The sequence below is a fragment of the Notolepis coatsorum genome (assembly GCF_963971535.1).
Source record: "Notolepis coatsorum genome assembly, chromosome: 6".
NCBI classification, from domain to species: Eukaryota; Metazoa; Chordata; class Actinopteri; order Aulopiformes; family Paralepididae; genus Notolepis; species Notolepis coatsorum.
In genome coordinates this window covers 165,520,001-165,536,239 of record NC_140170.1, presented here as the reverse complement: position 1 = coordinate 165,536,239, position 16,239 = coordinate 165,520,001, and the positions used below count along the sequence as shown (strand labels likewise).

Sequence of the window (16,239 nt, the reverse complement as noted above, 5' to 3'; positions counted from 1 at the left end):
GCAACTGCAGAATAAGCTGTTTGAATAAGATTGGTCACATATTTTCATGGGCACGACCCACAGCTGTGCTGCTCATCCCACAAATGCATGTTTCTTACAAATGGGGCACCATTTAAAAGGTAAATAAACAGGCTTTCCAAAGGTATAAAATGTATTGCCAAGAAGCATTGTTACAACAGAGAAATTATCTACCAAACACAAATTTCCAAACTTTATGTTTTATGTTTACATATAAAATACATACAATAAATTCAGATTATTTTTTACCTGAAAGACTGAAAAGATTTGTGGTGAATTATCAGCTCAACTGTTGTTGTTGTTACTATGAATGACATTATTAATATATCAATCAGAATGAACCTGTTATCCTTGTATACAAATGCATGCAGCGTGGTGGAGAGCTGACACGTCACAGACAGTACGGGAGAAGTGTGGGCGTGTTTGTGTGTGTGGGAGGGGGTGAGTTACGCTCCGCCCATATCCGTCAGTCGACCTATCAGTTGTCTGCTATACGCGCACATGGTCCCACATACCGTATTCTCTCTTCCGTGTCAACATGGCGGCTTCCATGGCATCTCAGGCTGCAGTGAGAGGACTGCGTGCAGCGACTTCGAAACACCTATTCCTGGCCAAATTCAGGGTATGGACATACTTTCCAGTTGTTACAATGTGTGTTTTACCATACAGCGACACGTCCCTGTGTAATATGAGCCGCTGCCACACGGAGCTGTTACTTTGTTAGCCAGGTAGCTAAAGCTAAAGGAGATGTGCATTTGACAGATCAAAGTAGTTACACAGTACGTGTGACATTCACCGCTTATAACACAAATAGTTAGAGACAACACTGACGTGACACAGCCTACATTCATCAAAGCTGTCTAAGCGTTTATCATCAAGTTAGTCTGCACTTCAATGCAACTTCACCTGTCCTTCCTTGGTATCAGTCACCAGCACAGATCATGTTATAACGCCATAGCTATGTAAAGGTACTTATATACATGTTTGTCATGCACATTTATATTGTACTAGTCTGATGGTTCGGTCTGTCCTCACCAACTCGTAAAGTATACAGTATTATACAGGTTGATGGTGTGTTGGTTAGGTCAGTGAGGTGACTCAGGTCAGAAAGTCAGGACCGACCAGTCAGATCCATAGCAGCAGATGGTAAATGGTAAATTGACTGTTTTATATTAGTCATTTATCCAAAGCGCTTTACAATGTATGCCTTACATTCACACATACATTCACACACCGGTGGCGGAGGTAGCCATGCAAGGTGCCAACCTGCTCATCGGGAGCAGTTAGGGGTTAAATGTCTCACTCAAGGTCACTTTGCTACACGCTACTGGGAGGAGCTGGTATCGAACCAGGAACCTTCAAATTACCAGACAAGCACTCAACCTACTGAGTAACTATCGCCCACAGATTCAGCCGGATGATTAAAAATTTATTTTGTGTCGCAGGTGTGATACATTTTTTGAAATCCCAGTATGTCACTAGAATATTTCTGATGTCTCATAATGCTCCATTTTCACAATAAGATATGGTTGCACTTCAAAAGGTCAAAGGTCACTGATAAGTCACAAACTTGTAAACGAGTTTACCACTCATATTTACTACTTAGTTCAAGTGCAACTTTGGCAACATTTCCAACTTGATTTGATGAGTTTGGGCCTAACTGCTAACGCACAATGAATGTCTAGTACTACACCAGCTACTGAAGCTACTGGGCTATATAACCCCATGCTACATTCATTTGCATGTTTAGACCTTTCTCTTGTGCTTTTTGGTTGGAAATAAAAACAAACATAGAGGTCATGAAGCTCTGGCTTGGTTCTGGCTGCTCGGGCCCGGTTTCTTTTTTGTATTGATACTTCAGGACAGGTAAACACAATGTGTTTTGAACTAAACATGTTGATGGCTCACAAACAGCATTATTTTCATTCTTTGTCAAATTGACAGTTTTGCCTTTCTTTTGTTAGTGAACTTACTACTGGGCCTACTTAGTATACCATACTCTGCCAGTGCTGGAGAGAGGTCTGGCTGAACCTATTATCATTGCGCTGGGAGGAAAAACACTGTCTTGTTTGTATTTCTTTAAACCAATCACAATCAAGAATTTGTATTCTCCCCGCGTTTGCGTGCGTTTCATTCAAGTCCTCTGACACCACAAGACACATGCTAGCTACACTCCTGCCGTTGCACTTGTGTACCAAATAATGTACCGGCAATGCATTACAACCAGAGTTGGTCTGTGTGTCTGATCACTGCTCATGGGTTATATCACCCATGACGCATCAAAACCACGTCTGATATTTGCCTAAATTCTGATATTGACGTTGGTTCAGATCCATAAGACTGTATCAGTATTGTGTTGCAGTTGTGCTGAAATGAAAACAAAAACAAGTAAAGAAAGCGGTCATCGGAGCATCCTGTCATCACTTCTTTACAAGATTAATTCTCCTGAGCGATGAGGGGAAACGACCATCTATCACCAAACGTCTAGCTTGTATCAGCAGAATCGTGGTCATGAAATATGTGTCGCCTAATGATTGAGGATCCTGTTTGAGTGAACTTTTGAACGTTTGAGTGAATGATCACCCCATCAATCTAAGCGACTAACTGTTGTTCACAACTTAGATAGGCATGCCTGAACAAATACGATCGAGGTACTTTAGACCCCAGTTCACTAGTCTGGCGTTTGCTTATGACATAGGAGACTCTGACCATTCAAGATAAGACAATAACGGCTACCTCCTGCCCTTTGATATTAGTCTATGTGCAGGGGAGGAAACAAACTTTTTGGCTTACCAGCCAACTGGCGAGTATCTGATTTTTTTTACCAGACAAACTGATTTTTTACCAGCCAAAAAAAATCGCTAATTGTGATAATTACTTCTTTGTACGTCTTCGTCTAAATTGATTTTCAATCATAGTAAAAATCACACGTGTCTCTACTCTTTAAAATATTTATTAGCATAAAACATTAATAACGGTCTCTACTCTTCACAATATTAGCATACAACATGTATTAATCACACTGTCTCTACTCTTCAAAATATTAGGATATCACATATTAACATGAAAGAGGGAACTATTCTGGACTGGGTTGGGCTGAACTAGGCAGTGAACGATGCTGGGCTGGACTAGGTTGGACTGGGTTGGGCTGGTCTAGGTTGGACTGAGTTGGGCAGTGAAAGAACCAAGCATTTCACTGTAATGTAATAGCTAAATAAAACAACTTGACTTGTTACATTTGCACTCTGGTTGTATGCCAAATGTATTCTGGTTGTACTGTACTTGTGCTGTAAGATGACAATACATTGGAACCGAATCGACAACGCTAGGGGTTCAGCAGGTGTATTCTGAATGCCAAGTATGACAACATCACCGTTGTGAAGGGCATATGGGCGAGTGGTGATATGGGGGGAAACCCGGTAATAATAAAATGTCACTCGGCTGCATTTAAGCAAAGCCGCTCAGTATAGTCCACTATGTTGAACGCGCGTTATGGTAGCTTGTTACATGCTAGGTAGCTAGCCGGCTAATGCTGGTTGACTTGTCATTCTCATCCGACTCGAAGGAGACGTGTCGTGTGCTGTTGTTCGCCCCCATGTCAGACCGCACTGATATCCGAAAGCGACGACTCTACATGCAATTATTTTCATCCACTGATGTGTTTTTGTCTAAGTTTGTCTACGTTGTCAAGCCGGTGGCAGGAGTCTGTAGGTCCGCGCGCAGTGATCTGTCCACTTCCCCTAGATAGATGGGCGGCATCTTCTAGAAAATTAGTGTTCATTGGAGGAGCTTAGAGCGCATCTGTACAACGATGATGTTCATTGGTTATGGTTGGATTATTATGAGGCGCAAATGGGAGGAATCAAGGGGGGAGTCAGAGTTCGGCTTGTGCCAGTGAGCGAATCAGCAGATTGCAGAATGATTTTTTTGTTTTGTTTTGTAATTACTAGTACTCGCCAGACTGGCGAGTGCTCTTCATGAATTACTCGCCAAACGTAAAAAATACTCGCATTTGGCGAGTAAAGTGGCCTAATTTCCTCCCCTGTCTATGTGTAAAGAGCTTCTCTACTGCATCATATACTTTTTCCTGTGGATGCCTTATTACTACAGTTTTCATGATTCTCCAGTGTTTAGGCTACTTGGAGGCGTTACATGGTGCTTTTTAAAACTTAAAGTAGGGCTGGGCGATATGGCCTAAAAATAAAATCTCAGATTTTTTCGCACCACATCCGATTTACGATTTTAATCGATTTTTTTCTTAAAAACTAGAAACGCCAAGGAAATCATTCAAATATGCTTTGTTTGACACAAAAATGATCAAACCAAGATGAAGTGCAAACCTACCTTTCACCAATCTTCACTTTAATTAAATTATATATATATATATATATATATATATATATATATATATATATATATATATATATATATATATATAAAAGGTTACTCTTGATCAAACAAAGATGAATGTCCCTATTGGGATTAATAGTGCAATAACTTGCTTTTTCACCAAACTTCACAACAAATAAAAAGGTGCCTCTTGATCATCAAACAAGAATGAATTTCCCTATTGGGATTAATAAAGTGCAAATCTAACTTTCACCAAACATCACTTTCTGTAAAATAAAAGATATTTAAAAAAATATAAATAAAAATTTAAATCGTCCTAAATCATTCATTCAAATTAATCGATAACATCGATTAATCGCCCAGCCCTAACTTAACACTATGGGTGCCGGCCAGAAATCCGGAAAATGACTGTGGATTGCCAGCGCTATTTGTCTATGGAGAAATTCCCCTTCTTTGCAGGGCTATAACTTTTTAAATTCTATTGCTACATTGCCATTATTAGGGCCCATTCAAAGTCCTATATGTATTGTTCATTGTGTAGCAACGTTAAACTTTTTCATTCACATATTCATAGTAAAGTATGGTCTAATGTATAAGTATGTTTTCATCTCTTTCTGCAGCTTTCTCCAGAACGTGATATATAGCCCCAAATGCATTATATTGATGATGAAATACAGTTTGATGGCAATCGGGGCGATATAAAAAATTTCAATTGGACGTACTTCTAGAATGATCTACGTATGATCTGATGATGACCGGATGGGCGGGGGATCGTTTATAATTCCGTGGGCAGCGTTATATCATTAATCTAGTGTGGGTGATATGTTCATCATAACAGTTTATATGTAATACGATCAAAAATAACGCTGAATCTTACCGTATCCTCCTCGCGCCGTTGGGCGATGAGCGTGGAACAGTCATTTACCTATTATGGTATGTAGAAATATCGGGTCCATTTCCAGCTTGTATAATAGTATATATGTCCAAATCATGTTGTTTATCGAGTTATTGGCAATCGATCGCTATGTATTGTGTCGAGATCGAGTCCCGGTAGCCAAACAGAGTGCCCGGAAGTAATACGGCCGACCAGCACAACCTCCATAGCACTTCCTGTTTGGCGATTGCGCCGATCGGCCACGAGATGGCGCTCCTGAACCGCCAGAGAGCTCAGTGTGTCCTCCTGGTGGATCTCAGGCCAGCGGAGGGGAAATATGAATCCGATCGCAGATTTTTGAAATATTGATATAAGGACGCTGTAAAGCGTCCTCTGGCAACTTGAGCATGGCCGGGAATGACTCTTTTAAGCGTTTTCCGGCAGTCAAAGTGTTAAAAAGGAACACGCCAACATTTTGGGAAATTAACTTATCGTCTTCTCCAGAGAGAGACAAGAAGATAGATACTAGGGATGGGCGTGAGTAATCGTAGCTATGGAAAAAAATATATATATAGAAAATTATAAACTTTTATGAAATTTCTTTTAAATTTTTCTTTTTTTTACATATCTTTTCACATGTCTGTGTAAGATTATAACTGTTTGTTGGTTTCCTTAAACATCTATACGTGAATGAACAAATAAGTAAAACAAATAAAAATGTAATAAAAATTAAATATTTTTTTTATTTTTATTTTTTAAGTTAAAAAAAATCTTTTCGGCGGTCAGGTGGCGTAGCGGAGATTGTGCTCGTAACCAATGCAGGAGATGCTGGGTTCGAGCCCAGCTCTCGGCGTTGCCACCAACTTGGCTGGCCGTTCACACTAATACAATTGGCAGTATTAGGGGGTGGGAAGCTGGCGGGTGGGAATCTGGCGTTGTGGACAGCGACGCCTACAGGTCAGGTCTCTGCACTTGCTAAGCGGGGCAGGACTTGGTGGAGATAGCGTGCCCTCCCACGCGTTACACTTCACCAATGAGAGTCCTCGCTGCCAAGTGAAAAGACGCCACTCCGGCGCACGTCTCGGAGGAAGCGTGCGATCGACTCGGGACACCCTTGTACCAACTCGTAGGAGAACATGCATACAGCAGCCAGGTAGGGGAGGGGGGGGAATTGGCACAACGACTAATTGGGACGGGGAGAAAATCAGAAAAAATAAATAAAAAAATTTACCTTTCGAGTAATACACGATCAATCGAGTATAGCATGCGATCAAATGCCCATCCCTAATAGATACCAGTTTCCTCTCTGTGCATTCAGTAGAAAGCTATCTGGCTGCATGTTAGCCTAGCTTAGCATAATGAATGGAAGCGGACATGCCCGGTTAGCCTAGGCATTGTCCAACACCTCTCTCGAAGACGATAAGCTAATTTCCCAAAATGTTGGCGTGTTCTTTTAAAACTTGGGTTTTGGTCCCCTAGTCCTATTTACCAATGATGTCAGCTCTCTTTCAGCACATGCTCTTCTTCATACTAGAAACCGACAGCTCTGGCCCAATAGCCACAAAACTAATACAAAGTCAATGGGGCTTCGCTCCAGTCTGTACACGCCCTGAAATAAAACACTGAAACCTACTTTGAGTGCAATAATAGGCTTGCCGTGGTAGTTACCGGTGTTACAGAGTAAATCACTTGCCCACCACTCCCACCGGTGTATGCTTTTTAATAATTGTTTTTGATAGAAATAAAAGCAATTTAGTTTTCCCCAGTGCCCACATTCATAAAAAAAAGTATCAATACATAAGTCAGATAACATAAACTGAAAGTGTCTATGCAGCAGAGCTTTTTCTAGGTCTGTGCAGCAGAGTCACAGTAGGTTTCACAAACTTTCACTTTATTTTAGAGGACATCTAACTTCACACAAAGGAAGTCGGATAACATAAACTGAAAGTGTCTAGTATGCAGCAGAGCTTTTTCTAGGTCTGTGCAGCAGAGTCACAGTAGTTTTCACAAACGTTCACTTTATTTTAGAGTACATCTAACTTCACACAAAGGAAAGAAAGAAGCCTCTAGAGACAACACAACAGGTCACACAATGATGGTGGAGGATTTGGCAATATTTCAGATTTAATCCCAGAAGCAGCAAAAGCTTGACTGGAGAGGATCTCATAGGACAAGTCCACACCAGCAACAGTCTTGTTTGTGAAATGAGCTAAATAAGGCTGCAGCTACATTGATCCGTCAATGAATGGCTAGAAAATTGACCGAAGGTATTACTGTCCTACAAATGGATACTCGTCATTGAAAATGTATTATACATTTCCTGAACCATAGTGCAGATGCCTCTTGTCAAGCACACACTTTAGATTACACAAACACACTTTATATTTATTGATAAAGGATTTGCACTACAACTCGTACACCTACTGTAAATTGTACCTAAATTGCACCTCATCCCATTTCTGCCTTGCACTATATAGTATTGTATATTAGTACACTGCATAGTATATTGTATATTATATGGTAACTCAGTTACGTTTATTCTGCATCGAACATTGTACATATGTCTATACTGAACACTGTGACCTCATTTTTTTACTTCTAATTTACATGCTATACTATGTTATTTTATTTCAAACTTATCTTGTCTTGCACAGTCTCTGGAGCGTAACAGTAAGAAGCATTTTGTATAAAAGTATTCTGTACTTCTGTATGACAACTATTAAAGAAACTTGAACTTGAAAAACCAATGTTTCCTACACACACTTGTTCATCCACCTATTCCCATACAGGGCTGTACACTAAGCTTTTTCACTAGGACACAGAAGGGGCACAGGATCACACAATGACAAATTTAGGGGCACAGAATCTTTTTAGGGGCACTTTTTTAAATAACTTTTACCATTATAGTGCAAAAGAATATGTTCCTCCTGCCTCATTACTGTGGTCCTTTTATTTAACATTTAAGTGCTTTTGTTTTCAGGTTTATATTTATAATGAACCAACTGAAGTATAACCACAGCTGCAAACATTTCTTCTTTCATTGATAACGGTGTATTAACAGTGTTCATTAGGGATGGGTATCGTTAGGATTTTATCGATACTACTACTCTTATCGATACTGCTTAATGGTTCGGTACTTTATCGATACTCTTATCTGTTCTTTTTCATTATTTATTTTGCCAGATTTTTTTTTTATTAAGAACAGAATCGACATTGCTTTATTATTCTTTTATATAACTATATTACTGCACATGGCTACTTTTTGATAAATTAATACAAGCAGTCAGATAAATTAACTATTTTGGGACTTTCTATTTGATTAATTTCCTTTCACTATTTGGGCAACTTTACACAATTCCTGTGAGTCTATGGAACACATCTGTAAAGTTTAAAAAAAAGAAAATGCATTGTTTTGTATTTTTATGAATTTTTAAATATCGATACTTGGCGTCCCTGTATCGATACAGTATCGCCACGCAAAGTATCGCGATACTACTACGTATCGATTCCCCCCCCCCCACCCCTAATAGATACCCCCTGGTGGAATAGATACCACCTGCTGGAATAGATACCCCTTGATGGAATAGATACCCCCTGGAGGAATAGATACCCCCTGGAGGAATAGATACCCCCTGGTGGAATAGATACCCCCTGGTGGAATAGATACCCCCTGGTGGAATAGATACCCCCTGGAGGAATAGATACCCCCTGGTGGAATAGATACCCCCTGCTGGAATAGATACCCCCTGGTGGAATATATACCCCCTGGAGGAATATATACCCCCTGGTGGAATAGATACCCCCTGGACCCCCTGGTGGAATAGATGCCCCCTGGTGGAATATATACTCCCTGCTGGAATATATACCCCCTGCTGGAATAGATACCCCCTGGAGGAATATATACCCCCTGGAGGAATAGATGCCCCCTGGTGGAATAGATACCCCCTGGAGGAATAGATACCCCCTTGAGGAATAGATACCCCCTGGAGGAATATATACCCCCTGGAGGAATATATACCCCCTGGTGGAATAGATACTCCCTGCTGGAATAGATACTCCCTGCTGGAATATATACCCCCTGGTGGAATAGATGCCCCCTGGTGGAATAGATGCCCCCTGGTGGAATATATACCCCCTGCTGGAATAGATACCCCCTGGTGGAATAGATACTCCCTGCTGGAATAGATACTCCCTGCTGGAATATATACCCCCTGGTGGAATAGATGCCCCCTGGTGGAATATATACCCCCTGCTGGAATAGATACTCCCTGGTGGAATAGATGCCCCCTGGTGGAATATATACCCCCTGCTGGAATAGATACTCCCTGGTGGAATAGATACCCCCTGGAGGAATACTGTTGATGAGGGTAACGAGTATGTCCGGTGAAACGATAGTGAATGTGACACCCTGACTGACAGGACAGAGAGTGTTGATACTGTAAGCACTGGCCCAGTCAAGAAAAGGACATAAAGTAGTACCATTCTTAGCTGCACAGCTTAGTTGGTAAACGTGTGTTTACCCTTCCCTTTGCTTCTGTGGCCGTGGCAGATCTCTGGCACCTTCAGAGCCTTCTGTTATGATGACACTTGGATAAAGAACATGTAAACAACATAGCCGGGATACATGTGGATGAAGTTGGATGTCTTTTTTCAGACTAGGCTAATCACATCCCTTTTTTAAAGCCACAATGCATGTTTTTTCTTTAGCCACTAGATGTTGCATTACTGTGTGTGCTGACATAGGGATTACATAGGGATCGATCGAATTTCAGATCAAACTGTCAAACTAGGCGTTGCAGATCAAATATGAAATTTAGAGATGGAAAAAGATACCTTTTTGAAAACTGGAGCAGAGAACCAGGAAATGCACAGCTAGCGTTGATCCAATCATGTGCGTTCCATGTGGGGACATGGGAATTAGGGAGGAGATATGGAGAGGGGTACATAATGTGAGGGGTGCAGAGGATCACACAACTCAAGATTTTATCACGGTTTGAGTCACGGATTGGATCAGTTTTCAGATCAGCCAAAAAAACGTCAATCTATTAACTGAAAGCATAAGGAACACGCATGTATCTATTATCAATGAGGCCTATACGTATTTGTTAATTCTAGGTGGCTCTCATAAGGGCCGTGTCTGAAGAACTTTACATTTTTTTTTTTATATAATTGTGTTCAGTCTGGTAACTTTGCTCTGGAGGTCCATCCCTCTGTGTAGACCTAGTAGTGTAATGAAAGAGTTGTGTTCAGTCTGGTAACTTTGCTCTGGAGTTTCATCCCTCTGTGTAGAGCAGCATCCAGTACTTTCCCTGCTTGTGGTCATTGGACAGAAATTAGATAGGCCTATAACCTGATCCATTTAACTCCATTCAGAGTTCAATCTCCAGGCCTAGGCCGTAACGATCAAAGTAGATGTTGGTCTTTAATTTATCATGATCAACTCTCTTACTGTATCTTAGGCTACATGACAAATTGTGCTGCCATCTTTGAGAATTGATTTATAGAATCTCATCATTAGAACCATCATTTGCATTATTGACGTGGTAGCTCCTCTGACTGTGTGTGATAGGAAATTATATGAGCATAACGTCTCTGCCTATGTTGCACCCCTTCTAACAGCATCAGCATCGCTAGTTAGACCTAGAGCGGTTAGTTATTTACTTCCTGTGATTAGTAGAAAGAGGATTGTTGAAGCGGTTTGCTTTGTAAATGTCTGACTATGGCTGATGTGATTTATAGGCATGCTATAAATCAACTCTCTTAGGCTTCAACACTCTTAAACCTCTGGACTCGGTTTATCATTCTGCCCTCAGATTTATCACTGGTGACAGATATGATACCCACCACAGTGTGCTTTATAAAAACGGTTGGATGGCCTTCTTCTGGTTGAAAGGCGCAACTGCTGTTTATTTTTAAAGCCTGTATTGATAAGCTTCCCCCTTACATCATAACACTTGTGACAGAGCGGCTTTAACCTGCCAGGTAAAAGTGCGCCTGTCCCTTATGTCTGTCAATTACGGATGCGCTCATCTGGGATCTGATAGCGGATAAGAGGTGAGACGTCAGACGGTGGGGGGTTGGCCTGGTGAGACGTGAGACAGGAGACGTGCGAAGTCATGACGTGGAAGTGAGAGCGGCGAGTTTGAATGTTGTTTACCTGAAAGAAGACGTGCAGCCGATGTGAGGAGCAGGAGAACGTGAACCGGAGTTAGAGAAGTTGAAAACGGCCAGTAAACATTACCTAACACGGGATGGATGAGAAACGGGGATAGTCCGGAGACTCCGGACGTCCACGACCTGGTCATCTTCACCCAACGCGGACTTCGGTGCGGTAAAGTACACGCTGCACTGTTGGTTGCGCTCCTGTTCCGAGGCTGTGACGCAAGCGTCTCCGACTCAAACATTCCCCTCTCCAAGCTTCCTAACGACGGCGACACATAGCCGAGGCCAAACGCGCCTCTATCTCTCTCTCTCTACCCCTTCAGCCCAAGCCAAACATCTCTCTCTACCCTCCAGCCCCAGCCAAACATCTCTCTCTCTACCCCTCCAGCCCAAGTCCAACGCCCCTCTTTTTCCCCTACACTCGCATCACACACCCACACACACACACACGCACACACACACACACACGCACACACATATTCTCGTTAGAGACTTTCTATTTTTTCGTTCATTCACACAGTTGCGTGGCGGTCATCACGAACTCTTTGACATTTGGAACTATTGGCAAATGCCTATACCTGTTCACCCAATGCACTGAACTGCGTGAACGAACTGGTCTGTAAATGAATTGTTTTGTGTTCTAAGAGTTTTTCTTATGATTTTGACTAATATCCAATACATGGACATTTTGACTGAATTGGGCATGACTCCTGAGTGTTTCTTTGTTATCAAACTCACCTAGTAATTATCTTGGCCATTAGTCCAGACCTATAAATCAAATTATTATATTATTTGTCTAATGAAAATTATTATATTATTTGTCTAATGAAAATTATTATTATTATTTGTCTTATGTGGTACAGTCTTATGCCGGAGCTATAGGCCTAATTAACCAAATCAAAAAGGTATTTTTATCTTTGGCAGGGGTTATACCTGTCTGGCGCCCAACGGTAAAGGTTATAGGCACTATAAGTGGACACCGCTACATAAAATGGCGCCCAACGTGGGGCAAGGGCCTAACTGAACCAAGGTTTAAAGGTACTGTGTTAAAGAAAAAATATACATATATGTTACTTGTTGTTTTCTTTAAAGGTGCATTCTGCTATTTTGGTTATAGGTGCATGGCACTATTTTCTTTGAAGGTACATTACCCTATTTTTGTTTAAAGGTGCATGGCACTATCTTCTTTAAAGGTGCATTATGCTATTTTGGTTATAGGTGCATGGCACTATCTTCTTTAAAGGTGCATTATGCTATTTTGGTTATAGGTGCATGGCACTATTTTCTTTAAAGGTACATTGCCCTATTTTCGTTTAAAGGTGCATGGCACTATCTCCCTTGAAGGTGCATTACGCTGTTTTGTTTAAAGGTGCATGGCACTATTTTCTTTAAAGGGGCATTATGTTTTTTTGTTTAAAGGTACAGTTGACAACTTTTGAAAGGTGAAACAAATTATATTGTGAAGGTTTGAAGCATTGCTCGACTATGTGGGTTCATTATTGTGCTGTGTGCTGCTCTAAATAATTGATTTTGGGTTTATAACCTTACATAAAGCACATTCCACCCACTGATTTCACAATGTCTAAGGGCGCAGAGGCTGCACCTGCACCAAGCAGCCCGCCTCCAAACCCACCAGGCCTAGACACAAAAACAGAGGGTCTAGGGTGGGATCTAAAGGGACCAGACCCTCCTGATGTTGATACCCCCTTAAGGTCTGATACGGAGAGACCTGACCAAAGGGGTATTATACAAATGAGAATTGAGAATTTTCAGCGTCGAAAGGGGGAGGAGTCTCCAATGCATTTCCCGGCGACAAAGCCTAAAGAAGGTGTGCATTTTCAGGAAACACTAATCGACCTCCAAACGGACCCTGCTTTGCTAACAGAGGAAACCAATGTTCTTCTGCAACCTGGAAAAATCTCAATTGACTCTGGAGAACACAAGGCTGCCTCTTCAGACTCCATATCTTCCCCAACCTCCGACACCTTGTCCCCAATTGACTTACCAGGAGTCATGGCTACCCCGGCAAGGGATTTGAACCAACTGGCTTACCAAACTCAGGGAAATTGGTTACAGTTGTGTCAGACAATGGATCAGCAGAAATTGAGAATGCAACAATTGACCAAATATGTGCAGGACTTCAATACCCGCTCTGACCTAAGAATCCAAGCTATTGGAAATCAGTCGGTGGCCAACTACACTCATCTCAAGACATGCATCGTCACCCTCCAAGATAATGTGTTAAAAGAAATGGATAATCTGGCCAAAACCACCAAAATCATAATGGCTGATGAGAATCAGGCATCTGAACAAACTCTTACCCAGCAGATCAATTTCATGGTGGTACAGTCCCAAGTAGAAGTTCAGAAGGAAATCAAAGAGGTGAAACAAGTCACCCAGGAAGGAGTGGATATGATATCCAAAGGAGTGGAATACTGTATTACACAGGTGACTCGGGTAAACAGCCAACTGGAGGAGATGAAAGTAAAGATGAAGGAGCAATCGGATAACCACGAGAATAAAGTTCTCTCTATGGTAAAGAAACTGGATGCTCTCGATCTGAAACTCACTAACCTTCCTCCCACCTCACTGTTTCATCCCGCAACTTTGCCTATAGGCTCTATTTTCACACAACCTTCAGCATGCAGTACAGGTTCTCCGCTGGCAACGGCCAGCTCAAGAACTGTACCAACCACTGCTCCAACCACATTATCTACAAGATCAGTCATCACCAAGAGTATCAAGCTGACTTTTCCAACCTATGGAAAGCTGGATGATGACCCTGATCCACTGAATTATCTGACCAAATGCCATGATTTTCTGGCGCTACAGCCCTTATCCGACTGGGACCTCCTGGCAACGTTCAGAACCGTGCTTCATGGTACAGCTCGTGACTGGTGGGAGATTGCCAGATCCTCTGTAACTACATGGAGCCAATTTGAAACTGCTTTTATGTCTGCTTATCTAACTGATGATTATGAAGACGAGTTAGCAGACCGAATCAGAACAAAAATCCAAGGAGAGAAGGAAACTATAAGAGACTTCGCTTTCTCTTATAGGGCTCTTTGTAAAAAGTGGAAACCCTCTCTCACTGAAGAGCCCATAGTAAAAATGATTTTGAAAAACATCAAACCGTATCTTGCAAGTCAACTCCGAGGGCGAGTTCAGACCACCGAGGAGTTGGTGCGTCTGGGAATCCAACTTGAAAGGGATCACGAGCTCCAACTTGAGTATGACAAGAGGACCAACTTAAGAGCTCCTCAAACTCAGAATAGGACGCCCAGCGTTCCAAATCGAGTCCAGGATGGACCGCCTGTGATGTGTTGGAGATGTAAGGGACAACATCCTCCTGGATCTTGTCCCCAATATACACCTCCTGACCACTCCAAATCTTTCAATCGACAACAGAAAACCTATTCTGCGCCGAAAGGTCAACACCCAAGTAACAGCTTGGTGTCCACAGCTGTCACCTCAAAACGACGTGACAAGTCAGCACAACCTTCCGTGGAGAACCTCTCTCCGAGTACTTCAAAACAAAGTTCTCCTTGTGGCCCACCTACCCTATTGGTGGTACCCATCACTCTGGGAGCCTGGCGGGGAAAGGCTGTCTTGGATACAGGTGCAAGTTACACCCTTCTCCATGAGTATCTATGGGCGGAGCTCAACAGAACCAAAGAAGAGCTTACTCCCTGGGAAGATGGACCTTTGTATCTTGCTAATGGACAGGCACAAGTTCCACTTGGTTGGGGGAAGCTGGAAATCGACCTTCACGGGAAACTCTTCACCTTACCAGTAGTCGTGCTGGATCAGAGAGGCCTGGCTTTTGGAGTTGTCCTGGGGTTGGACTTCATTTCTCTCAGTGGGCTACAAATCAACGTGGCAGACGGGGAGTATAGTTTCAAATCTAACCCTGCCGAAGTGTTTCCATTTCAACCAGGTAGTGCAAATGGTCCTAGGAAGGAGAAACGACACTATCCCAGGAAATTATGCCTGATAAGTGCTCTTCCTCCTCCTGTGTTGACGCTGGAACCTGTACGCCTGGATGCGAAGGAGTATATCCACAATGCTGTCACACAAGCGCAACTGCAAGATGATGAAAAGGAGCAGTTAAGAGGAATTCTTGAGGCGTACCCCAAAGTGTGCACAAATGAGGCGGGGAGAACTGATGTGCTACTTCACAAGATATATCCCACCACCAATGTGCCGATCAAACAAAGGCCATACAGGATGGCTCCGGGAAAGCAAGCCATTGTGGAGGAGCAACTGAAAGATATGCTAAGTGCGGGGATCATCGAACCATCATACTCAGGATGGGCCTCCCCAGTGGTGCTGCCTCCAAAGAAGGATGGAGGTCACCGTTTTTGTGTGGACTTCAGACGGGTCAATGCGGTGACCGAAACTGATGCGTATCCGCTACCCAACATCAACGAGATCCTGGAATCACTCTCTGGATCAGTGATCTTCTCTACGATTGATCTCAACAGTGGCTATTGGCAAGTGCCCATGGATCCAGAGAGCAAGTCAAAAACTGCATTCATCACATCTCGTGGGTTGTACCACTTCAACGTAATGCCTTTTGGACTGAAAAATGCTCCTGCGACATTCCAAAGACTAATGGAGACTGTCTTGAGAGATCTCCGTGGTAATATCTGTCTCGTCTACCTCGATGATATCATTGTTTATTCTACGTCTGTGAACGAACATTTCCAGCATCTACAGCAAGTCATAGAGAGGCTTGCAAAAGCAAATCTGACCATCAACCTGAAGAAGTCCAAGTTCTGCCTCCAGGAAATAAAGTTTCTTGGACACATCGTCAGTGCCAAGGGAGTTTGTGC

General features: G+C 42.4%; 1 protein-coding gene across 1 annotated transcript in view; it reads left to right on the top strand.

Annotated features, from left to right (window-relative positions):
• Window positions 1-514: 514 nt before the first annotated feature.
• Window positions 515-16,239, top strand: part of suclg2 (succinate-CoA ligase GDP-forming subunit beta) — a 305,557-nt gene continuing 289,832 nt past the window's right edge. Inside the window, 1 exon segment of the mRNA XM_084315807.1 lies at window positions 515-640. Within this exon segment, the coding sequence (XP_084171933.1) occupies window positions 557-640 (84 nt within the window). The 5' untranslated portion in view covers window positions 515-556.